Raw genomic sequence first — 27,232 nt, 5'->3', positions numbered from 1 at the left:
AGAACATCACATTTCCTGAATTGTAAAAAACTTCACCAGAGAATACAATCCAAGAAGAAGTCACACTTGCTCCAATTCTTGGTATTTCTTCCCCTCCACATTTTAGCCTGTATTCGACAATTGATCGTGAAGAGGCATACAGGAAATAAGTGGAGAGGGGCATGACATGCAACAAAGGACCCCAGCTTGAATTGGACCAGGGATGTTGCAGTTACTAAGTGGCATGCTCTGTAACCATTTGGCTACCGGGGGGCATAAACATGAACGTATTTTGTAGGAAGCATGGATGACACAGCAGGAGAATATCTTAGCTGGGTTATGGGGGATGAAAAAAAGGAAGATTGTTCCGGTAAAAATAAAGATTTTAGATTTTATTAGAAAAACACATCAACAATGCAACAATGGTCTCATATGTTAATGGTGGGGATATGAAGGTAGCTGTATGTTACAATGTTTCAATGATGCTTCACATGTAAGCTGTAATATGTATTGCAAATATCTACACAGGCAACATGAACAAATATTTTCTGGCTGAGAAGAACTTCACCGCACACCTCCATCCACTGTAGCAGAACTGCTCCTCCACATATGCAACTAATATAGCTGTCATATGCAATAAGAATGCATGTTGACCTAATAAAAAAGTCTGTGCGTGACAGACAATTGTCGGAACCTCTTGGAAAGGTCTCAGACCGCCTGCCTCATCATGACATACAGGTTGTGACTGAGGAGCTGTCAAATCAGCCCTAAAGACTACATATTGAGCCAACAAAACCCAGCTAATGAGAACAAGAGCTTTGAGCCGAAACTCGCATCAATCAAGTGTCTGGGAATTCGACGGGGAAGAAGGCGGATTACCTCAAAAAGATCCCATGAGGCTCCAAATCAGCTCTGCTGACTTATTATTGGACTGAGCCACTTTGGCTTGTCTTTTCGTTGCAATTCAAAGTGACTGAATGGGCACAATAAGACTTTCACTACTGCCAAAACATTAGTTTTGTGCTAGTCCTTCGAAATTACATGATGATAATGCATTTGTTTGAAGGTGCCTGTTACACAAATGTCATCCAAGGGCCTCTGATGTAATTCACAAAATCAGGGAAACATTAGTGCTAATAGCTGGTGGAAACAGCTGGAGTACTCCTCAAGACTTATCTGTAGGACTTTTAATTTAATAACGGGTTTCAGTTGAGGGCGATCGCTTACCTTTTGGGGGCGTCTAGGACTTCACCCAGCTCCTCGTATTCCATGTGAAAGACACTGGAGAAGGAGTTCTGCAAAACGAATAGAAGTACATTTATTTGTGTGGGATATTACAGACTGAGTGATGTAGCTGGGACTTGCTGGGAGGAGACGTTTGCTTGGCACCATGCCATCAGAATCAGGTGACAACATACATACAGACAGGGTCTTGGTATGGTCTAGATTTTCACCTAAAGAGAATGACTTTCATGCTTTGCTGCAGGTCCACCCTGTATGTTTTCTGGCTGTATCAATTTCCTCATTCCCTCAAATTAAACCATTAAAGCTAAACCCAACATCCAGTGGTGCGATGCACACCACCTAAAACACGTCTCCAAGCATGAAGAAAAGGGACGTTGATCTATTATCCCTCAGGCCTTGCCAGAAGGAGAGTTTATTTCGACATTCCAGCACGCCTTTCGTCTTTTCCCCACCTTATAGGGACTTGTTTTCTCTCAACCTGCACTCACAACCCCTCACAAAGAATCCTTTTTCCATTTTTAAGACGTGGGGACAGGATGTTAAAGATGGACGAGGCTTATTCGTTTTGGAAAAATTTGCCCCCTACCCTTGCGTGCACACACACACACCTTTACTCGGTGGTATTAGTTCACCTCGATCTATCTAGGTGATGGTAATAAAGCTGTTTTAAACAGAAATAGGACCTGCCAATGTTATGACATTTATTGGGGGTTTTGGCGAGGGGGAAAGTTTATAACAGGATGACATGAGACAATGGAATTTTTTTCCTGAGTGTAGGAATATTGAAATAAATCGGCCTTGTCTTCTTATATACTTTAAAAGGATCAGTCAGGAAAGGACAAGGGAATGGTTCATTGGTAATGTCTGTAAGGATTTTCTTACGCAGTTATCTGAGTCAAGGGCATATACATTAATCTCATGCATTCTGCTCATGTTATATTATGGACCTCCAGGCATTTTCTTAATCCATAACATAACACAACAAACTGTGTGATTTATGTGTTAATAGTGGAGTTGAGCATTGGGAAAAGGAAACAAAGGGAATAAAATCTGATTGTAATTAAATCAAATGCTTTTCTAACAAGTGGCCTACACAAGTCAGGTCCTCTCTAAGTAGCTAAAGAAGAGGTAGCCTGACATTAGAGCTGCAAAGATTACTTGATCAATTGATTAGTCGATCAAAAGTAAATTGCCAACTATTTTGACAATCGATTTATTGTTTCAGTTTTCAAGTAAAAATGTGAAACATTTGCTGGTTCCAGCTTCTTAAATATACAGATTTTCTTCTTTTCATTGTCATTTATGATCGTAAATAAAGAGTCTTTGGGTTTTGGACTTGGGTTGTGACAAAACAAGTAATTTGAAGACGTCACTTTGGGCTGTGGGAAATTGTGATGAGCATCTTCCTCGTTTTTTGGACATTTTATAGACTAAAAGATTAATTGAATAATCATGATTATAACTTAGGTGAGTTAAACAACACAGAAGGAAAAAAAAACAATCTCTGAAGCGAGCCAGATGTCTAACCCTATCATATAAGAGTCACACACCCAAACCCAAAACACACACATTCATGCTCACCATATAAAAGACAGCACACTCAAACATGGTATTATGCACACATGCAAACAGATACTAACAAAACACACACATATGCATACAAGCAAAACACAAACCGATGATTTTTGCATGTCCAGCACAAGGCAAATACATTACATACACACTGTACAATATATTGAACACAAGAAAACACACACATGCTAACACATGCAAATCACTGTTTCTAAACAGATGTCACACTGCAGTAAAGTGAAGTGAGCCAACTCAGGCCAAAGTCTAGAAAACTCCTGTGTTATTGTTGGTACGGTCGTCTGACCAGCGTTGTCATTTACTATACTTCCTACAGAAAAGCTCCTTTCCTTGAGAAAAGCTTACGATTAAATCCACAGACCTGTGGGTCCTGCTCGAGAAACTACAGACATTTAACACTGACACCTGTATACAGAGGGCTGTCTGGCAGACTTAGCCCGTAAAAGTTCCTAATCTCAGAGTAAATGTTTAGTAAGGACAGAGAGAGAAGAGAGAGATGGGGGGAGGGTATACAATAAAGGGAGACAGCTGGTCTGGCAAACCTGAGGTCATGAGAGGGACAAACACATGCATACAGTGTAATGAAGTGGGTTGTGACAGAGCCAATGGAGGTCAGAGAATACATGAAATAAAATGTCTTGATTCATTATGATAAAGAGTTGGTTCACCCTAATCACAAAAAGAAATACATTTCTAATTTTCCTCTGGTGTAATAAATGCAGATGGTTTTGGTTTTATATTCGTTGGGGTTGGGAATGGTATTGTGGGTTTTTAATTCCATTTGTGGTGCTCACAGCAGTGGAAATAATATTTCTCAAGCCAAAACTCTCAAGCAATATCCTATTACTATGGAGGATCCACATCAGACACTATTAACAGCAGGGACAGATAAGCCTGTGAGGGAGCTCTGGGGTGAAAATGGGCTGTGGGCCCCTATTAATCCCCCATACACTTTCAAACCCATTTTACCAATGTGCCAGACATAATATACAAGTATGCATATCCATATATACCTTAACTTGAAACATTAAATAGTATAAAAGTAGTTCATAGATATGTACCAGCATCTAGAGCTTCCCTATTCTGACTGACTTTAAATCCAATATATTGCCAAACAGGTGATAACAAATCCTCCACCATCGTCTTATCAGTCAGTTCTCCCTACTCTCTCCATGCTAAAAGTTAAATGTGACTGCTGTTTCTCTGTGCGACCCTGCTGCTGGCCCCGCTGCTGCACAGAGAAGACGTCTGCGGCAGTTTGTAATCCAGGCGTCCTTCATCGGACTATTGATTTTTTGTGTGCAACGCAGGTGTGGGTGGTGGGCAAGTACTGTGTGTACACCCGACCACCATGTAACACCGGGAACACTGACTACCACAGCAAGCCTAGTGCAAGGTTTAAATTGTATTATTATTTATAAGGAAAAAAGATTTGCAGTCAAAACCTAATGTCGTACAGATGTTTATTTCTGTTTGCATGGTTTTTTCGTGTTAAATATGAAGAAAATATGAGCAGAAGTGTTGCCAGGTGTCTGGCAAGAAATAAAGTAAAAATGTTTTTCATTTGTTAGTTCAGTAAAGGTTTCAATAAGTTGTTGATTTAGGTTCTCAGTCATCCAGGCAGCTAAACCACGTCCAGTTGCCTACGATCTACATTTATATCAAAACCAAATAGTCTGAAATATTGCACTTTCTTATAGCACTTGAAAACTGTAGTGGCCCCCCTATGAGATGACAATACCAGCAGTGGTCCCAAGCTAATTTGAGTTTGAGACCCCTGCACTTGAAGCGATATGATTTGAGTTTTGGGTTAATCTATCTTGACAGTATTTTGAAAACATCTGTTATTAAAAGCCTTCATCTCAATGGGTCTCACATGGCTATAATAAATACCAGGCACAGTTATTTATTGAATACAGAATTGGCTTTATAGTTGATAATTTGTGAGCCCAATATTGAGATTAATTTCAAATTCAGTGCAGCTGGCCATCAGCCCAGTGGAATGAATTATGAAACCTTATTGTTGGGACTGGCGGTGAGGTTGGACATGACTTGGTGCAGTGTGCGGAGCCAAGTGTAGTGATGTAGGTTAGTGTAGATAAACTTACAATCTCTTGGAGTAAGTAATATTCCTGTTTACTGGACAATATTACTTATCACTCCAGAGAAATAAAACATCCTGCATGTTGAATTTTCCTCAAGAGACTGATGAGGTCAAAGATAAACAAAAGATTTCATCCCTCAATGTTAAATTTATATAATGCCCACACATCAGCTGCTAAATGGGCAATGATGTGCATTGAAGTTGATCCTATCAGTACTTACAATAACATACCATTCTGTAACAGTATTTACGGCAACTCGACAGTCAGGACAGCAGACCTGTCAGATCCTTGGGGTTGTGCGTAACAAATGTTTTGAAGTGTTAGTCAAACTATCGTTAAGAATGGCTTGTTGTTATGTTCAAGCATGCGCTGTGCTGTGTGTGTGTGTGTGTGATTCTCTTGGTATGCAGGACACATTTTCTCAGGGAGACACATCAGGCTAAATAAATATAATTTGATTGATCCATTAAAACAACACATTAAAACAAAATCTTTTGCACTACAGCAGATGGCAAACTTGAATACCAACATACTACAGGACAAAGCAGCCACATCAACTACAGTCAAGAACAGCAAGGAGATAAAGAGGGAGATAAATTCTCCAGACTCCCTTACAAAATCGCTCAATTGTGTATGTTGTTGAGTTAGGAGACACTTCATAAACTTTTTGAAACACTTTCTATGACAAATTCTTACTCAGTTGGGCCTTCTTGGAAATTCGGCAAATGTTATACATTAGTTCATTCTTTCTACGTGCAAAACACATTCCTCCACTTTGCTGAATATGAAAATAAACAATAGTTACTGGCAAACTATCTTGAGAAACTGTTACACACTGACACGGACTCAATAAATATCAATAACGGTGACAGCAACCACTCGAGTGACTCAGTGCTGCTCCCACACATGCATCACAAACTGCATATTTTAAAAAGCTCATTTAAATGAAAATAGAATACATTCTCCATTTTATGTCATGCAACATGTAAAATTTGACCTGTAGATTAAAATGTAACCTAGTGGCAGAATATATTTTAGAATTGCAATAAATAAATAGTAATGGGATCAAAGGTCACAGAACAGTTTTCTTTCCGGATCACCAAGCAGAAGGAAGTGGGCATCATCATCTCATGGACAAGAGGCTGTCTAACTAAGCAAACTACGAGAGCTAACATTACAGCTGATTAACATTAAAGGTCCAATTTGTAAGAAAAGTGGATTTTTGAGTCCTGTTCCCACTTGGTGTTTCTCAACTCAACAAACAAACAAAACTAAATTCTCTTTTTATAGTTGACAGCTCTGCACTTTAGCTGCTTGAGCTAACGTTAGCTCTGCAGACTGACAGGACAGAAGCTTCACAGTTGGAAATCCTGAAAAATTCATTTTAGAGCCTTTAAGGTGATCCCAGTGAGCACCGACTGGGATTTCAACGATGATTTCTAGTTGAAAAATGGGTGATATTCGGTCTGAACGTCTCAGACGCCTTTTCGCCCTCTTTTCAAGCAGTGAAAATGTGGTTGCATAACACTCATTTGTTTAATCAGTTTGATAAAAAGCTGCATTTGCAGGTTGAAAGACAGACAATTTGATTTTGTGAAGGTATTTCTCCAAAGTCGTATGTAGGTGTGACGTGTTCTACAGGAAGATCTAATGTCAACACATTTGTTCCTGGTCAAGATTCCACTTCTACAGTATTGTGGGTTTCAAATGTGTATTAAGTGATGAATTCCTTCTGATAATAAAGCATTTGAGCATGTCGATGTGTGTGTGTGTGTGTGTGTGCGTGTGTGTGTGTGTGTGTGTGTGTGTGTGTGTGTGTGTGTGCGTGTGTGTGTGGGCTGACCATTGAATCTTCGTCAGTGATGAAAACGGTACAAGCCTGAGCCTGCATAAAGGACAAGATGGTTCCTGCGAACTTCCTCAGCAAAACCTCCAGACACTGCTGCTCCTCAAAGATGAGACTGGCCAGGTCCAGCAGCACCTGAGGAATGCATCTCGTTCAGAGTTGTGTCTACACACTCGAGTACACATGCCTTCAGAAACACACATCCGCACCCACCTGATTGCGTCTGTTTTCGAGCTGCGACGTCTCGTAGAGCTGAGCGTTGTGCAGGACGATGCCCGAAAAGGCCAAATAGGCTGAGAAGTCCTGTTCGAGAGGAACAGAGCAATATCTGAGCACCGTGTACAAAGAACAGTAAGGAAGCAATTACAGGAAACAAGACTGGGCTTTTGAATGGAAAAAAGATACATCAGTGAAGAAGGAGCAGAGGAAGATGATGGATGATAAGAGGAAGGCCATATACAGGAACTAGATGGACAGAGGTGAAGGAAGACTTTTTATATGCAGTGTATCTAGTTTGACAAGGGTCAGTTCAGCTGAGGTTATATTTCTGCAAACAGATGTAAGGCAATCTGTCAACACATTAGTGAAAAGCAACGTTTCCTGCCTATGACATTTTTTAAGTTTCAGAACACATGCTTCAAAATGTGGGTCTCAGTGAGGGAACCAGTGACCTTTACAAACCTTTTCATCCTGGTCAGTGAAGGCACCATCCTCGCCACATTTTTTATTGATAGCCTGAGCCACTCCAACTACCTGTGATGGATAGAATGAAGGAATCATCGGAACACAAAAACACAGAAACACACAAATTGATGGATCGAGTAAAAGAGAAAGGACTGGGAGCAGAACTTCTGTTGCAGATAACACATTTATATGCACAACATGTTATTTCTGCCGCTGTGTGGTCTCTCTATCAAAACAAAAGATATTTGCCAAGTTGGGGAGGCAGAGGTGCTGCTTAGCAGGCCAAAGCCAGCCAGCTCTATAGAGAAACAGAAAGTCAAATGCAGAGCCAGACCATCTGTCGCAATAAAGACCCGGAGTTTGCTCTTATCTGGAGCCGTTTACCATCAGGAGGAGAGCTCAGAGATGACTTTTTAACTTTTGGGGTTAAAAACACTTCACTCCAGTGTATCAACCTGACTGCAGGAGCAGGTCACCTCCATTTTTGGGTGTTTATGTTCTGTAATGTTGACTGCTGGAGAGGAAAGGTATATTACTTAAAGTCATTGAAACTCAGGTTTGATTCTTGTAACAGCTAAAAATGGAAAAATATAGTTGGGCATTTTGTTCGACCAGAAAGAAAATCTGAATGCAAGGTCCATTTACTAGTGTTTCATTTTTGGAGCTTTCAAGTACATCATGGGCTCAGTGTAAGGAGTTTCCTCAGTTGTGGTGGAGATGGTGCAGTTGCCATCTCATGAAATTCCATACTTATAGACTGTGTTTAGCCATTTCCATCACAACTGAGAAAAGTCCATCTGCCGAAGAAGAACATGAGATTCGGCTAGTAATGGACATTGATGAAAAACTTAAATACTCGTGCCCACCATTCTGACACTGGCTTTATACACGTGAGCCTTCCCTTGCCTGCTAAAATCAAAGTATCCTTTAAGATATACCACTATCCATCTGGTTTCAGATCCACTGAAAGTAATTAAATGCAAGCTTGCCAACTCTGCACAGAATCTTCCACTCCAGTGAATATTGTCTTACCTCATCTCTGTGGTTCTTGATGGGAAGGCAAAGGATACTCTGGGTTTTGTAACCTGTGATCAAGTCCACTTCAGCATTAAACCGTGGGTCCTGGGGAGACAAAGCATATATAAAGAATTTAATCCCATCTACAAAAGAATAAAAACCTTTTCCAGTAGGGTCAGAGATACATTTTGGGACTGATATCAGCTTTTGATAATCAGATCTGCTCTGGTCAGTGTCTTTCACCACTGATATTGTTGGTGCATACCTACTGAAACACTAAAGCATTCAAATTGACCATTCACTGTGGAAACTGTTCCTGATAGCTATCGCTACTATCAGAGTTTGAATGTCAGCGAGTTTGTTCTGCTCCTTTTTAGATTTGGGATAAAAAAAAACCTCTGACACCACAAGCAACTATTCCCTCACTAATGGTCTGACAAGGAATAGCTTGACATCTTAGGAAACCAAACCTTTCATTTTCCAGCTGAGAGTTAGCTGTGAAGATCAGAGACTGTTAGCTTATCTTAGCAAAATGACTGAAAACTGTAAGAAACAAGTACGTTATATCTTGTTTGTTTAGTTTGTAAAATAAATAAATAAATAAATAAATAACAAAATTGCCAATGTATTCCGCCAAGAAATATTCTGGCACATACCACTCAGCAAAACCAGAAATTCAACCTTCCAGCCATGCTAGTGGCTACGCTCTGTGTCGATTGCTATGTAATTTTGTGTGAACATTTATGGTACCCAGAGTGCTCTATCTGTAGCACCACAATCAGGATGACATTTGGTTTTTAGTGACAACTATTGAATGGATCGCCATGAAACTTGCTCCAGATATCCATGGTGCCCAGAAGAGAATTGACCCTCCGTAAGTCTCGCCCATTTTTGCTGCCAGAATTTCGAGCGGTAAATCTTCCACTTTTATCACTACAAACTGCAAGAACCAAAAGCATGAAACACAAGACAAAAAGCATGAAACACAAGACAAAAAGCATGAAACACAAGACAGCAAGGGGAGTCAGTTAGCAAACTGTCAATTAAAAGACATTAGATAAACATTAGATGCCATCAGCAGCTTTAGTCCACATCTCATCTCATGAACCTTAACAAACCACCTGCAGTGACAACAAAGGCAGGAACAATTTGCAGAAGAAACTGAATTCTTCACAAAATTCCACTCTTCTCCAAAGCAAAAGCCTCATATACATAGTTTTGTTAGCCCACTTGTGAGAAAGGGCACCACAGGCATTGATTAATTAACCGATTGATTGATTAATTAATTAATTAATTAATTATGAAGAAACGTAATCACATCAAATGACTCAGTCTTATAACTGGCAAGACCTATCTGAGGCCACAGAGGAGACACAGTATGTGTTATCCAGGCCTTGTTGTGTTCAGTGACAGGCTGCAGAGTTCAGATGCATGGAGCGAAAAAGTCTACAAAAGTCAAAAAGTTAACTACATAAAAAAGGAGGATTACAAGAGTAAAGATCATTCATATAGCAAACAGCAGGCTGTGCTTGTGGCTTTTAGGAATCTTTGCTTTCTTTGTTCTCAGTTTAGAGTTCATGCCTGTCGACCGCATGGCCAAGCAGAGGGGCTTTCCCACCGAGAGCCCAAAAGGGTGATGAGCAAAAGTCAAGAGCCAAGAGACCCAAAGGGACAAGAGGATGACCCGAAAGGACCGAAAGAGCCCAAAAAGGGAGGATGGCACGTGTTGTCGGCATGCTTCGGAAGAAAGAGGATCCTTAGCGTTCTTTTACTGATTACTAATTAATTCCTTTGTGTGGAAAGAAAACTGGCCTCTACTTAGAAGAGAGTAATTTGATTTCTAAATATTAGAGTTACAGTTTCATACATACATTTACAGAGTTAAGCACATAGTTCTGACTATTTCAGACACTTAAAGTGTCTTATAGTAGTATAGAGAGGAGCAGGGTAAAACACACTCAAGGAGGAATGTTGGTCAGCCCACAGTTTACAGCCCTAGAGTGGTCTAGTGGTCCATCTATGTGGATGTAGTCTGTGTCTGAAGAGCAAACAAAACGTGTCACCATTATCATAACCATAATCCTCTAAACCACATGAGTCAAACACAAGGCCCGCATGTCCAGCCCCCATGTCAATTCAGGTTATTGATCAAATGTGGCCTGCCTAGCTGTAGCTGTGGTCTGCCCAGTGACACGCCCTATGCCCGCACACAGATGGGCAGTGGGAACTTCCTGCATAGATGTTTAAAAGAAGTTAAAAGCATTCCTGTGGCTCAAGGGGTGTAAACCTTCTCTTTTCTGTTAGGCTCTCATGTAACACATCTAAAGTGTTCAGTTTCATTGGCATTAGCTTAATGTCTATCAAAAATCAGCAAGTTGGAATAATTCCTATCAAAACTCCAACACAAACCATTGCCTGTTTCACTGTGACACACTCCGACAAAAAAACACAACAGCCTTTCACTACTGCTAACCTCACTCCAGAGCAAGAAAACTATCCGCCCACAAAGCTTACATACTCAATTATCTTTCAAAACTTCAGAAATATGTGTCAGGATCAGCTGAAATCAAAACAAACCTCAGTGAATTATAGATAACTCCCCCATGTTTCTTTCCCCAGAGATTGCATTTTGGATGCAGTACAGTGCAGGCATTGATAAGGCCATTGCCCCCCCAGCCTCTCTTAGACTGGGTTGACCCAGGCTGTTGGCAGACACTTCGTTAGTGCAGCCCACAGAGGACTGAACTGATGTAAACAGGCAGAGGGGGCGGTTGTTTCTCATCGCAAGGCTGAAATCAATGTAATCCTGAGAACACTACTGGGAGAGTAAAGATCCAATCAGAGAGCTGGGGAGTCCCTCAGATGACGCAGATGGACTTCATGGAAGCAGTATCAGATTCTGCAGTAGCACACACACACACACGCACACACTTTCACAAATACAGCATACACTCAGATTATGGAGAGAAACACTGTGCATTAATTGAGTCACTTACTGCACAGCATAAAACCCACACTCACACACACCCACACACACATTAATTCATACACATTGTTATGTCATGTGCATACACACATACAATTCCACACACACAAAAACTGCTCTAACCTGAAAGCAAGCACAATTACACACACATATGCAGATACACACACACACACACACACTTTATTATATTACGCATATTCATATGTGTTTACAAGCATTAATTACACGCATTCGTGCACAAAGACACACCCACTCAAAACCACAATTGAACGCTCAAGGGCACTTACTTAGAAGATGCACACACACGCACACACACACACACACAGCAAGCTAATTGGACACTGGTGGACACTCCCATCAGCCACTCTTCTTCTTTATTTGTCATTTTCTCGCCTGGTCCCCTCTCACACAGTTCTCTCTCTCTCTCTCTCTTCCTCTCTCTCAGTCACATCATCATCATCATCATCATCATCATCATCTCGTGGTTGGCAGGCAACCAGAGGAAGGTATAAACCAGGAAATCTCTCTCTCCCCCTCTCTCTCAAATGATGTCAGACGCTGATCGTGCTGTTTTGTGCTTCCTGAAGCATGAAAACAGTGATGTTTCAGAAACAGTCTGCAATTGTTTTGTGAGACAAAAATAAAGCCTTTATTTTTTGTGACAAGGGACTCACAGAAGGTCATGGATCAGAGGCACAAGGGATGATGAATGATATTTAGAAACACCGAACATTATCATTAGGAATGGAAAATGTGAGCCATTTAAAATAATCTTATCTTGTAAATGAGTTTTAAAAATAAATTCATAACAAGTGTGTTTACACCATGACATCCCCTGATGTAAATGATTAGTCTTTGACTGGATCTCTAGCTCATTCTAACAAGATGTGAAAGTATATTTTTTAGCAGTGTCCTACCGTTAATATTACCGTCCTTACACATTGATATTGTAATACTAAGAACATTTTATATAATAAGAGAGAAGTCTTATCAAACAGATTCATTTAATATATAGAAAATATGTCACTATAATGTAAAAATAAATGTTAAAATTATTGTAAAAAAAATAATTTCAACTACGAAACTTCCAACCAGTCGTTGTCAATTTTTATATTCAATGTAAATGTAGGTTAACATGTCCTCTCTTAAGGCAGTGAGTAAATATTCATCCTGCTCATAGCCATGCATGGAAGTATTTTGTTACAACATACATATTATCATATTTTAGTGAGAAAAGTTTTGTTGTTTTGTTTAACGTTAATATTAGGGATGTAACGTTATACCGACTTTCACGCTAAAGAATTTCGATACCATCTTGGGACTGTGACAGTGTCTACCGACATATCACACGGTTATTTTGCTCGTAAAGCTCATGGATCTAACAGGGTAATCATTATACCTGCAGTCTCCTCTCTCTCCTTGTCATTGTATTGTTGTGTTTGAACAGCAGAGGGTGCAATCACACTGTTCAGAGGTTCCGCCCATATAAATCTATTCTCATAAGACCCGCCCTACTTTGCCTCTGATTGGTTGGCTTGCATTCTCTATGTTTGACTCAAACCGTTTGCCCCAACAGTAGCTCTGCTAATGTCCTACTTTGGCAGAGTTGGAGCTGCAGTAACAATCCGACCTCTTCAGCCTTTCTCCCGATATTCTGCTGCTCCTGTTGGGGTCGCTCATCCTCCGGAGCTGCTCTTCACTGCAATAGTGTTTCACTTTTTAGGTGGAGCAAATAGGCCAACTGTCTATATGGCGGATTGTTGCTGGGCTGCCCTGCCACAGCTCCACCACCAGGGCTGCCTTCACGAACCCAGAGACACTGTAGCTGTGTCTACCTGCAGGGAAACTACAGCTCACAATCCGCTGCTGGCTGTTGTATTTTTCTCGCGGTTTGTAAAAACAAACGTCAACACATCAACACCAGACAGCCACTGAACATAAAGTAAGGAAATAATAACGTGTCAGTTACCCCGATAGGGACTTTCATGGCCCTGTTAGTCATCTGGACAACATGAAGGAGGGAGATTGGTGGGACCTGCAGCCAAGTGCGTGTTCCAGGCTGTCCTCCCATGCCACACCCCCCTGGGTGCCCTGGTAGTCCTGTTGTACAACCAGAGGGAGGGAGGGACTGCTACTGGCTACTGGCTACTGTACTGTTTTGCAAATGTGCATGGTCATTTAAATGTACATTAATTGCCAATTAGACAATTCATGGCTGCTTTTTGCACATGCTTAGGTCATGGTTATTTTAATTTTAATGTTTTAGAAGGAAAGCAGAAGTAGCTTAAGTGAAAAGTAAAAACAAATATTGTATACCAATAATAAATGCTATACAAATCAGATTTATTATTAAGGCACATTGTTCATGTTAAATTTTTCTTTGTTTTTTGTAATATCGTGATAAACATTGTATCGTGGACTATTTATCGTGATATCGTGAGTTTTTGGGATCGTTACATCCCTAGTTACTATGCTTGAGAAAGTTAGGTTGTGATAAAAATGCTATGTTTTTAAGACAGGGAAAGTATTTCATTAAAGTGGAGTAATTTGGTATCTAGCAATACTCATGAGAAAGATGTTGTTTTTAGCAGCATCGTTGTCTTTAATGAGGTAGACTTTTCTGAGCGCTCACAAAAAAGGCAACAACCCATCATGTTGTGCAAAACACATGCAACATCACAACTCATAACAATAGAGGACTTGTTGATTGTTTTTGGACAAAAAGTTATAGACAATATGACAAAGGTGATTTGGGGTGATTAACCTCGATTGCACCCTGCACAGACAGACTGCTGTATATGTGGGATTTACTGGCATGGAACTAAAGCTGTTCTATCCATCTGTGCTCTCTTCAAATCCACCAGAGTACTTTGATAAAAACAGTAATTTTACCTAGCACGACATTTTAGAGAACAGTTTTAGGGTTAGTTTGTTTGTAACTTTGGTGTTTTAACATATGAATACATCATTACGGACCAGGACTGGATTCCTGGGACAGTCAGCTGAGATGATCTGGTGAATGTGACCTCTCTCTACCCATCAAGTTGGTCAGTGCTGCTGTGTGGCCCAAGAATATCAAGGTAAAGACACGATATGAAAGAAAATCCTTCAATTGTGTTTCACAGAGTTGATTTACATTGGAAAAAGTGAAACTGTAATATTCCATTGTCCAAAGTCTTAACATTTAGTTTGAAATATTACAGACATTATGAATTTAACCCTATAAAAGATTGTAAGTTTATATTTTTTGCATATTTTTTATACACTTATTTATTGTAGAGAAAGATCGCTCATGCAAGGACACACACACTTAATAAAATGATATGACCACACAGAACACATGCATTTAATTACAGCCACATACTCTCTCTATATATTTCTTGCCTTTACTCCCACTTTCTCTGTCCTCCACCTACACACACAAACATGACAACCACATCTGCTTCTTTTTGAAGACACTCATAACTTTTCCAGGAGGTCGCACTTGGTGTGCAGCCAAAGACACACCCACCCATGCACTCACACAGTTACACACTTAATAGTGTATTACTACATTCCTGTCCCCTCTATCTCATCCTTCTGGAATAAAAGTATTTCACTATCAGAGGATCAGATTTGCAGAAAAATAAAAGAAAGCTGCTGTCTGAAGCAGCTGGATGGTTTAGTCAGTGGCAGAGGTCACACTGCTGAAATCCAAACTGCAGCTTTTGCATTCGTGTTGTGACTTCTGCATTCGGGCTTACAGTCAACTCACCTATTTAATTTGTGTTTTTATGATACTAACTACAATTAAATGCTGCTTTTATTGAAAGCAATAGGGCTGATCCGAATGCTTCAAAGGTTCAACTGTTGCCATAGTAATTGACATCCAAATTGGTATTAGAATGCTTTGGTTTTTATTTTTGTTTTGAAGAGGAAGGAGACACTGCACCGAAAAAGAGGCAAAAGAAGAAAGACTGATTAAGAGCGTGAAAGGGAGCTCCTTGATGGCGTTTATTCTCAAAACCTGCACACATGAAAACCTGGCATGTGCACATTATACGCACACACAGGGGGAGCTTTTATAGTTAGTATATAAGTTAATTATTAGCACAATTTGACTCTATGGTAGCAAGCTACTGTACCATTCAAGCGACTGGCCTAACCATCATGAACACTTGGGGCTCAGTATCTTGCTTGAGGAAACATTATTTATGTCAATTCATGCCAATAACCAATACATCATTTGTTATTTTAAGGAATAATATAACCTTTTGTTAAACAAACTTTTGCTTTCTTTCTTTGAGCGAGATAAGAATATTTTCATGTCTGGGGCTGAAGTCTGGATGTGGTTAGCCTAGCTTAGCATAAAGACTGGAAGCAGGTCAAAACAGCTAGCCCGTCTGTGTCGAAAGTTTACATGTACCTATCATCATTTCTAAAGCTCACTATCATGCACAACTCACAGACATTTTATATTTCATTTGATTAAAATATAAATAGACAGTTATATGATTCATGATTAGTTGTCAACTATTATATTAATCGCTAACAATTTTGATGATCAAATTGAGTAATTCTTTAAGAAAAAGCTTAAATGTGAATATTTTCCAGTTTCTTTACTCCTTTATGACAGTTAACTGAATATCTTTGGGTTGTGGACAAAATAAGACATTTGACGATGTCGTCTTGGATTTTGGGAAACACTGACTGACATTTTTCAAAAATTTCTTACATTTTATAGACCAAACAACTAATCAATTTAGCCTCATCAGCCACCCTGCTGTTGCTTGCTAGGAACTCCTGGTAAAAGAGGAGTATAAACCAAATCACTGTTGATACATTTAAAGTCAGGTTGGTTTGATCATTGATTTAAGAGTGAGAGTGACATTGTGTTGAAACCTGATCACTCAGAAGGTCAATGCACTGAAACTGTCAGGGGTCAAAATGTCACCAGACACCGCGGCTAGAGAAGCATAAGAAGGGTGTGTTTGAGTTTGTGTGTGTTTGCGTGTGTGTGTGTGTGTGTGTGTGCGAGTGTGTGTGCGTGTGCCTGCGTGTGTCTTGTGAAGATGAACCCTCCCCAGGAGCACTTTGACCTACTTGCCCTTCCATGATCTCCCTCCCCCCCTTGAGTTTTTGTCAGCAGGAACCACCAAATGTATCCAAAGAAAACACGCCTCTTTACAGGCTTCACCAGCATTCACACTGACCCCTGTAATGTAATAAAAGAAGAAAACCCATATGGCATCCTCACCTCATAAGCATTCCTGATATTGAGCGGCTGTCCCGTGGCGGCTACATGTCCCACAATGCCCTTGTTCCACTCGAGCCGGATGCAGCTACTGGAGGACTCCTCCAGTGTGGAACCCTCGGCTACATCGAAGAGGCGGCTCACCAAGAACTTCCTGTTGCAGCTGTCCTCGCCCACCTGTGACCACCACACACACAGGCCACAACACTGCGTTATTATGGATCCCACTTATGTCATCGCAAGATCTGCCCTACTCCATCTCTGATTGGTCGGCTTTCTTGGTTGCATACTCTGCATCTGATTGGTTGGCTTAACTTACACAGTAGCTCTGGTAATGTCTGTTTTCAGTGGTGTCTGAGCTGTAGTTTTGCAGGAATACACACTAATGTCATCGGCCTCTCACTTGGTCTTCTGCTGCTCCTGTCTGGGTCACTCACCCTCCGGAGCCGCTCTTCGCTGTGTCTCTGGGCTCATTAGGTAGCATGGACAGGTGGGCTGCCCTGCTGCTGCTCCGCCACCCAGTCTGTCCACCCTACCTTACTAGCTCAGAGACACTCTGACATTGAAAAGCGTCTCCAGCAGATGACCGACCTGAATTGGTGGCTTTAATTTATTTGAAGTTGCATCTGAAGAGTATGAAGAGTCAATAGTGGGGTGAGAATGAAGGACTCAAAAAATACTATAGACTCTGAGCTAACCTGCGATGTTGGCTTGAATAGTGAATAGTGAGAAGTCACTGAAGGAGCAACAGTGGGGAAGAGTCAATTACTATGAATGGGATTAAAAAGTTGAACGCATTTCATAATGTACCAAAACATTAATATTTAAATGGAGTTTCTGGTTTTAAGAATACATTAGCAGATAATAGTTTAATTTAGTATAAGTTGTTGGAAAAGTGGTAAAGAAATAAGCAATACAAAATGCTTACACGCACATTTTCTGCTGCGTTTGTGTCTGGATGGTCAATGTGCAGGCTTCTGTGTGCATGTCTCACTGTGTTTGTGTGTGTGTGTGTGTGTGTGTGTGTGTGTGTGTGTGTGTGTGTGTGTGTGTGCGAACATGTGTGTTAATCTGCACTCACTGGCAAATCTGTCTCAGCTCCCACTTGGAATCAAAGGTTTCCATAGTGATAGTAACGTAAGTTGGTACTTGTAACTTTGATTGAAAAAAGTTGATTATATAGAGATTTCAGCTGAGGTTCACCTCAGATAATCATGCTTCTTCCTGAAAGACCGTAACTGCTATAATTTAAATAGCGTTATGGTAGAAACTATGAATGCTGCTGAGCACAGTGAAATGTTTGTATTGTCAAAAATGTGACTAGTGGAGCAGTACTTCATTGTTTTTTGTATATTGTGTACAGTACATTATTGCTTCTTATTGTTTCTATATTTGCCCTTGTATTTTGACTGTATTTGTACTTGAATGTACCAGCTGCTATGGTAACCTAATTTCCCCTTGGGGATTAATAAAGTTATCTATCTATCTATCTATCTATCTATCTATCTATCTATCTATCTATCTATCTATCTTGCTGTATTTGCATGCCTCCAAATATATTTCCTTCTCAGTCCCCCTCCAGTGTATTTTTGATATTTTTATGATATTTTCTATTTTTCTGAGTCCTTTGCTGGCAATGTTGATGAGCCACACTGTTTGTAGAATACTTTTTGAAACTTGAACTTAATCTTGTGCTCAAATTCACTAAATTTAAGCTGTTGTTAATATGGAATGGTGATGTATGACTATAATAGAATCTGGGTGTCATATATCATCGTCCAACAGAGGTTATAAAAGCCATGTGCTCCTTTATGAAACAGGGCAGTGTGTAGTGTGTGAGTGGTCGAGCAAGAGAAGGAGAGATAGCAATAGTGATTGTGTTCAGAGCAGATAGGTGTTAGTGACCGGAGCAGAGAGGAAAGTTTTGCAGAGAAGTTGTCTAGTGGCAGTAAATGTACAGTACAGGTTGCAGTCTGACCATGAATAAACTCTGCAGCTCATCAATACACAAGAAGTCCTTCTGTTTAATGACAGCTAGAACTATCCCTGCTTATATTCATGCTATTGCTTGTCCATGCTAATATCGATGCTATCGATAATGCATGCTAGTCTTGTTGATGCTAGAACGGCACTCTGGTTGAGATGGTAATAGCTACGTATGACTATTAACCATGCCCCCACTCTCTGTTTGAAAATGAGTGGGTTTGAAGGGTTTTCTAATTGACATCCATTATATCTAAGCTTCAAAGACTGAACTACAATGTAGAAAAGATGTGACGCATTTCAAAGTTTGAATGGAGTTTCTAGCTCAAAGCATGAATACTTAGTTTTGAAACTAAGTTTTGAAAATGCTCGAAAAAGTGTGAAGATATGGGATTTTTTAACCTTCCGCCATTCATTTTAAATGAAAAACGCTGAATATTTCTGAAAGTATGAATGATATTACTAAGAAAAGTAATAGCATAATGGTCCTAACTGAGTTGATTTTGATGTTTGAATGATGTTTCCACATTAAAAAATGTGGAAAGAGTTTGTGTCGAAAAAAACAGGCCCAGAAGAATGATAATAAGAAGTTCTGTCCGTAGTAGAACATATGTTGCTTTCAAACTGGCACTAACATCCCAGCTAAAAATGTTGAACTACTATTAAACACTATAATGGTTGTAATGAGTTTTTAAAAGATGTTTCACCAGCACCCATATATACTGTTGAGTCTTATGTCTCACTTCCTCTTGCCCTGGCTGATCACAGTGCTCCAGTTAAACCAGTTAGAATTTAAAGTGAACTGTTTATAGTGTGACCCACAGCCCTTTCCATTCCTACCAGGAACAGTGAGTAGCGGTCTGCAGCAATCAACTCGTTGATGTGGAGGAAGATCTTGTGGCAGAGTGCTGTCACATCCAGGTGACTCGACACATCCCTCACCAGCTCCAGCAGCCTGGTGCAGCGGTCACCCCCGCTGCCGCTACCTGTCCCGCTGCATCCACCTCCATTACCTCCCCCACTGACACCACCCTCACCCATCACTGAGCCCCGGAGAGGAACAGTATCACGGTCAGCGTCGCTCAGAAACGTCAGAGAGCCCTCAGAGTCTTTAACCACAATGGGTCTGAGTGGGCGGTCGAACTCTGATGCTGAGATTTTGCGAGTCGGGGTTCCAGGGGCCGGGCTGGAGACTGTGGCCGGAGATGGACAGCGGTTGTCCAGGAGGCTGAGGGTGGGTGGGAGTATGGTGGAGGCAGAGGGGGCAGTGGAGTCCGTGGAGGACTGGTGGGCCCGCTGCTGTGGAGGATTTTCTTTGGAGGCAGATGGCTGGATGGAGTGGACACGCTCAGCGAACCAGGCATTTACCATCTCCCTGTTGAAATAGAGAGCAAACTGTATCAGACACTTGGCCTTGCTGTCACAGAAGATACTGCATCTGTACAGCTGTTACAGATGTACTGTAGGTTGCAAGTAAGTAAGTGTCAGGAAACACAGTATCACCTACAACACAGATTAATGTAGTTCATGACTAACAGACCTTATTAATGAAGACCAGACACCCCTTACTATCACTATTTCTGCCAACATACAACCTCTGATTCCTGACAGTTGAAAGAGCACATATTGAACAAATGAGTAAATACCCAAGACAACACACTGGCTGAACACAAAACACAAAAGTGCACAAAAACACAAATCTCTCATCTCATCTGTCCCTGTACCGAAACCAACAGACAGATATAAAAATACCACATTCTTAAAATTGGCAATTGGTTCCAACAGTGAACAATTACAATCCCTAATATGACACACACTTGGCCCAATCAAGCAAACCAGAGCTGGGGAGTCTGGAGATGGGTGCTTCCATACTTACAACATCAGGGTTTTTCCTGCATATTCATTTTGGAGGCGGGCGCCACCGCCAATTTCCAGGCCGCCACCACTTAAAATATCTAATCATTCCACATCTTCATCAGTTTTTTTAATATGCAATGACCGCAGTTGTCCATCACGGCGCTGTCACGGTGCCTGACTATGGCCGCATCCCAGAATGGAAGCAAAGGAAGAAAGAAATTTTCCTCGAAGAAGTTTCCTCCAGTCCAAAGAGCTTTCAGTGTCAGGCGCTGTCTTGATATTTGACCTGGTGCAGTGGTGGACTGGCCATCTGGCGCTGCATTGTTGAGCTGGTCAGGCAGTTTCACTGACAATGGCCCGTCTTGCCGTTTTAAAGCCCCTAGCGCTTTATCAAGCATTACCGTCATATAACCAGGTCAAATAGGATATGATCATGATATGATAGCATGATATCATATCATATATCACATTAGATATACTTAATGAGAGGATGCATTTTGCCATCTTTTTGAGTTGTTATAAACCCAACTCATTAGCCTAAAGTATCTGAAATTGTGCTTAATTGGTATGAATTTAAAATCACCAATCAAAAAAATTTCGCAGCAGCACCAACCATTTATTGGCTAATGGATTTCCAAAGTTCTTGGTCGGGTTGGTTTGTCAGAACTACCGAATGAATTTCCACTAAACTTGGATGGAGGATGGGTCTCAACCCAGAACAGACCCTGTTAACTTTTAGTGCAGATCCAGATAAAGGGACAAATCCAGCAATTATTTCTGAACTTGCTTAAGTTGCTGCTATCCATGAGTACAAAGGGAATGGCAGAGATATGCGTTCTACAGAGTGCTATTTCAATGTGATTTGGCTTTGAAACTAGTTTAATTGAGTTAAGAATTAGGATTTAAAGCAAGGCTTTGTATTTTGCACAACAGCCATCACAATGGCCTCAAGTACATAATCATGGCATGCTGACTTTCGATTAATTTCTTAAACATCCTTTTAACTGGTTAAGAAACGGTCTCAGTTTAATACTGGCACCTAGAGAGGTCAGTACCTGATCTATATTGTAGCTGTATTTTAATGTTACAAGGCAAAATACAGTTATGAACTAAAGGAAAGGAGTTGTGACCAAAGACCTTAGACTTGACTTGGACTTGCAAGAAAAGACTTGTGAGCATCTCTGCTATGACCTACATAAGCAAACAAGCAAAAATGTTGGATATTTCTGTATAGTTATTATTCTTAATGCCCGTCACTGGGTCAGATTCCAACTTATCCAAATTGAATAAGTCGTAAAATAAAAATTGCTGGGGACGAAATGAGGAATCTCACAGTCTGAGGAAAGAAGCTGCTCTGTAGTCGGATGGTATGGCACTAAAACAAAGTTTTACTACTTTGCCATCGTATATATATGATCAAAACACACAACTGGAAATCGGGAGCGTTACTTATGGATTATACTCATATGTCCGCCCTCTACCTGAAGAGATACAAACAAACAGCACCTCACCTGGACAGCGATAATTGAATCCTACTGAGGCCCACCACACCCCGCAGCACAAACAACTCAGCAGGCGGCGGTCAGGAACCCTATCCCGACACAGGAGATGTCCCTTCAAACCACTGTCACAAGCTCTGTGGCTCGCAAACATCCGATCACTCAGGAATAAGTTTGATGAACTCCTGCTGCTGATCCAAACCAATCTGGTCTCCCAAGAGAGTTTGTGTCAGTGATCCTAGCAGGAGTGTATTGTCCAGCCACACAGGTAACAGAGATTAGCGATCGGGCCATTAATGAGCTGGCGCGACACATCCCGACCTTGAATGCGACCACCCTGCTGAAATGGGACCTCGAGGCCAATTATCAAACAAGGAAAGCCCAACAGAGACTTTATAAGACAGCTCAAAAATACAGTCAGACAAAGTCTACTGGTTCAATTTTACACAGCAATAATTCAAAGCATCCTGTCACTGTCAATCACTGTATGGTACGGAAACACATCAAAACATACAATAAAGAAAATGGACAGAATAATCACTAGAGCGTCTGGGATCATAGGCTGTAAACTCCCAACACTGGACTCCATATACACACAACGCACCATCTCACGAGCAAGAAAGATCACAGATGATCCTTTCTACCCAGCACATCACCCCCTGACAGGAGACAAGTCTCTGGGAGGCAGCACTGAATGCCTTAATCTGAGTTTCCTTCTTCCCCAGGGCCGTTCAGTTTTTTAACTCTCTAAATATGTGATGTGATGTGTTTGCACTAGGTTTTTCTTTTTGCACTCAATTTGCATTTATCTCCATCTCTCTTCTTTTGGAGTTATGTTTTTCTTCTATGTCACCAGTGCTGTATGTGGTGTCTTGTCACAGCGAGTCCATCTGTACTTGAAATGAATTCCACCAGCCTGACCATGTGGTCGATAAAAGAAACTTGAACTTGAAAAATGAAAGTTCCTTGTAGTAGCTTTAAGATTCTCTTAGTAAATTGCTTTAATTTACTTAATTTGTTTTTACTTTTTTTGGGTTTTTGGCTGTCACTGCTCTCATCACCCTCATTTCCAGCATCAACAGGCAGCAGTTTACAGCTAAAAATCTGTCATAGATCCATCAAGCACTACCTGCTCGGCACCAAACAGCAAACAGACAAAGTTTAGCTTTAGACCAAGGATATACCCAAGATTAGGAAAAGTAAACAAATAACTTGAGGTTAGAAGAACTTATTTGTAATGGCTTTCGGCTAAAATACGTTGCTGTGAAATTGGATAGAAAATAACATCATCTTGCAGTGATAACAGCAAGAATACAGCAAATGATGAAAACACAACTGACAGTGTCATTACTGGGACAATTATAAAAAGAAATACAAAAATTCTCCGATAAAACGAATGATCGTGTGCAATAAAAGCGAATGCATGCACAGTTAATATTATGTGATTAACTAATTTCACTGTTGACTGAAAGCCCTCTGAATATTTGCTGGAACAAATCTAATGTGTGCGTGTGTGTGTGTCAGACAATGTAGGTTTGTGTGTGGAAACTAAATTGGATGTGATTACGGAGAAGCTCTCTAATCAGCCAACACATTGTCTAATCAACTCCTACAACACGAGCACACACACACACACACTTTCAAGCATGCTCCTCTGTGTTTTCAGCTGTCAGTCACATGATTCATGGCTCTGTTCACCTGAGTGGAAGGCCAAAATCCTTGAAAGTCATGAAATTAACCATGGTATCTTGGGCTCTGAGCCAGGCATAAAAAAAACTTCAGGCGCCACAGAGAATGGCCTGTTATCTGCCAGTCAGGTTGACTTCTCCTTAACTCCATCTCCCATTGAGCTGCCGGCCTCCCCACAGAGCCGACCCTAATGTATCCAGTGGAGGTGTGGCTGAATCAATACCTCTCTTAGAAATGCCTCTCAACCAGAACAGCAGAACGGCTGATGTGTGCAATCCCCTTGCACTGAGTCAATCAACTTTTGTCAATCACTGCTCTCATAATGCGGTCAAAAACAGCAGGAGGGGGAAACCGTGTCCTCTGACGGTGGAAAATATTCGGTAGATGGGGATGGGATTGAGATAATGTGCATTGCAGTTAGTGGATGAAAGGCAAACTAAGTGAAGTTGCCATGGTGGTTTAAGTGGATAAATGGGTCTGAAGGGGTTTGTCATGAAAACAAACGCAGACCCGGAGTGTCCTGATGAAGTGTTGCCATGGCTGATGACATGGCCTCATGCAAAAAATGCCTTATATAGCTCTAACTGCCTGAGACTGATTCTGTGTTTGCTTAAGAAATTAAACGGCTAATTTGCTCCTAGCCACGCTCTCTGAGGTCCAGAGCAAAGAGGCTACCACAGATGAAAAGCAATTTCATTTATAGCCCAGGCACCTCTGCAGAAGGCTGTATAATTATCACCCTGGACCTATCCAACAGTATGGGCTGAGAATTAAACAGCAGTAAAAGTTAATGATTAAAGGGGCTCTGTGTGCAACTCTGAGAGCTGTTACTGATTGTGAAGTGGATGGAACAGAGCTGAGCTGTGAGAGGAGGAATCACCAGCTCTGCAGGTACGCTACCTGAGCAGGGACGCAGGGTTTCCAGGTCATGGATGGCACTTAAAGACCCATTTTCTGCTGGAAAGGATTGTTTACTGTTAGATATTATTATATCAGAGCTGGGTTACACAGCCAGAGAGGTGAAGTGATGCCTAACAAAACAATCTAAACTAACTAACAGAGGAAATTAAGCTGAGTTTCTCTCTGGAAACTACACTCACATTCAAAATCAGCTTCAGTGTCCACACTGAGGGAGCACCCCCTCTCCCTCCCCTCTTTTTACCTTGACGCCTTCCTGATAAAGTAGGAGTGAGTGAACTCCAAGTGGTCGTCCAGCCACGCTTCCATCCTCTCTCTTTCCGGGGAACAGCAGTCATCCATGGCGCAAAGGCGACAACAGTCTGCCACTGTGAGCTCCGGTTACCGTCTACATCTACACACGGAAGATCCGGTACCGAATAATGTCAACGAAGACAGACGGACAGAGAGACAGAGAGACGGACAGAAAGCGGCTCAAGGAGAGAGGTGCGCGGGGGCAGGTCGGTCGGTCGGTGCGCGAATCATGGAGCGGTGACTGTGCGCTTCCTAGTTGGTGAAGAGACTACTGGAGAGAGAGGGGGGGAGAGGGAGAGAGAGAGAGAGAGAGAGAGGCAGAGAGAAGCAATAGACTACCCCCTCTCTCTCATTCAGTGTGATGAAGGGCGCTACCTGTCTCTGTTACACAGGTTCTGTGTTCAAAAACGTGCAGCCTGTAAACCTAATCCCAATATAACCATTGATAACATTACTCTGATGTTACCAGACATGACAAAACAAGCATACACTTCCTTACTGACTGAGTTGCACTGTTCATATGTAAACTAATGTTCTGGTGTAAAACTGGTGGAGTGTGCCTTTAAAGAAAAGGCGCACAAGGCGCACATTGCGTGTTCATGTCAGAGGCTCCATTCAGTTTTATTCATTCGTCATATAAAGCTGATGCAGATGTATATGGCATCATCTTAAATCTCTCTTATACCAACCCTTTAAAAAAAAGGGCAGCCTACATAAGGGCTCCATAAAATAACCATTAACAATCTCTAGAGAAACATTCTGGAAACGTTAGGCAGATGTTCCCATACGGTTAAAAACTAACAATGCCACATGCCACAATGACGGCTACCACCCACTTTTTTTTAAAATTACTAGTTTCTAGTCTTCTGTTGTTACTCTCGGGGTCACTTATATTCTGGAGACACTCTGTGGTCAGGCAGGCTGCCCTGGTGCTGCTTCACCACCCAGTCTGTCGCTCTACCGAACGAGCCCAGAGACACTGCAGCTGCAACAGTCAGTCATGGTGGTGTATCAGCTCCACCGCTGGCTGCTTGTTTTAAACAACCAAAGCGAAAAATCCGAGCACAGCCCATTATACCACACAGCCACTGAACATACAGTTAGGAAATGATAACATGTCAGTTATGCTGACAGAGATTTTCATGTCCCTGGTATTCCACTGGACAAGAGGGAGGGAGATCAGTGGGACCCGCATCCACAGTTGAGTGCCTATTCTTGGCTATTCTCCCATGTCCACACCACCTGGGTGACCTGGTAGTCGGATGTACAATCAGAGAGAAGGAGGGAGCTCAGTGGGCCACAATGAATTTACTGTTCAATCTGTGGGTAACATCACACGTTTGATTGGTAGCCATCAGACATGGCTAATATATACATACTGTATGTTATAATATGACAGAGTTATTATTTTATATTTTTCTCTGAAGTAGCCCTCTGATGTAGCTACAGTGCTTTAGTAGTCAAAGATTTTATACAATAATCCCAACAAAATGAAATTGTAAAATCCCTAAATGAAATGAAAGAAGTCAGGTCATGGTTAGCTGAGCTCAGCTGGACTGGAAGCATGGGGAAAAAACAAGCCTGGCTCCTGGAGAAAAAAAAGCAGCTAAAAACTGTCACTGCATTGAGTCTAAAATAGGTCCAATAAAAATATGTATTGTTGCCTACACATGAATAAATAAATATTTTAAAGCCGACGCCGCCCTGGCCGTCATTAACTCCACAGCAGAGTGGCCGCCGGGACCTTCAACTCAGTCCACAGCAGAGCCACTAGTGGGGTATGATGATCTTGGAGAAAAACACTACATTTGGAAAGGGCATAATTAACTGGAAAAGACTGAGCCAAAACATTTACTTCTATACTAGGTGAGACACTAGTCACATATACATAGCCTATTTTACAAGCCAACTGTAACAACAGGGGACGCTGTTGTTGTTGAGTGAGTATACATGTCAGTTTTCAATTTAACATGAAATGAGTTCATGTGTACACATGAACTCATTTCATGTTAAATTGAAAAGTGCCTACACTATGATTTAACATGGTACATGAAAATGAAAGCTGAACAGTATGTTATAGGCCAAAACAAAACTTAATGGTTGTGAGTGCGCTTCACTTGTGCTCACTCATGTGTGAGAGACAGATGGCCTATCCTATGGAAGCCCTGATCTGATATAGTACAAAGTGGTCAGAAACTAATCGTCTGTCCCGTTGTTTGACGTTATGGTGAGCTTGGAACTGCTGTCTTCTGTCACTGTATGTGTAACATGGCACGCAATAGCTGGACTTGGTGAACTCACGTCAGT

General features: G+C 41.2%; 1 protein-coding gene across 1 annotated transcript in view; it reads right to left on the bottom strand.

The window, feature by feature from the left end:
• The window catches only part of pde5ab (phosphodiesterase 5A, cGMP-specific, b), a 58,473-nt gene extending 33,500 nt beyond the window's left edge, over positions 1-24,973 (bottom strand). The window contains exons 1-8 of the mRNA XM_073474647.1: positions 24,876-24,973; positions 19,509-20,043; positions 16,689-16,862; positions 8,482-8,571; positions 7,447-7,518; positions 6,979-7,068; positions 6,763-6,900; positions 1,207-1,274 (exon numbers count right to left, since the gene is read on the bottom strand). Of these exons, the coding sequence (XP_073330748.1) occupies positions 1,207-1,274; positions 6,763-6,900; positions 6,979-7,068; positions 7,447-7,518; positions 8,482-8,571; positions 16,689-16,862; positions 19,509-20,043; positions 24,876-24,973 (1,265 nt within the window). The remainder of the gene's footprint in view (positions 1-1,206; positions 1,275-6,762; positions 6,901-6,978; positions 7,069-7,446; positions 7,519-8,481; positions 8,572-16,688; positions 16,863-19,508; positions 20,044-24,875) is intronic.
• Positions 24,974-27,232: the final 2,259 nt, after the last annotated feature.

The sequence above is a fragment of the Pagrus major genome, chromosome 10 (assembly GCF_040436345.1).
Source record: "Pagrus major chromosome 10, Pma_NU_1.0".
Taxonomy (NCBI): Eukaryota; Metazoa; Chordata; class Actinopteri; order Spariformes; family Sparidae; genus Pagrus; species Pagrus major.
Note: the sequence above shows the minus strand (reverse complement) of the source record. Positions and strands in the feature narration are given on the sequence as shown.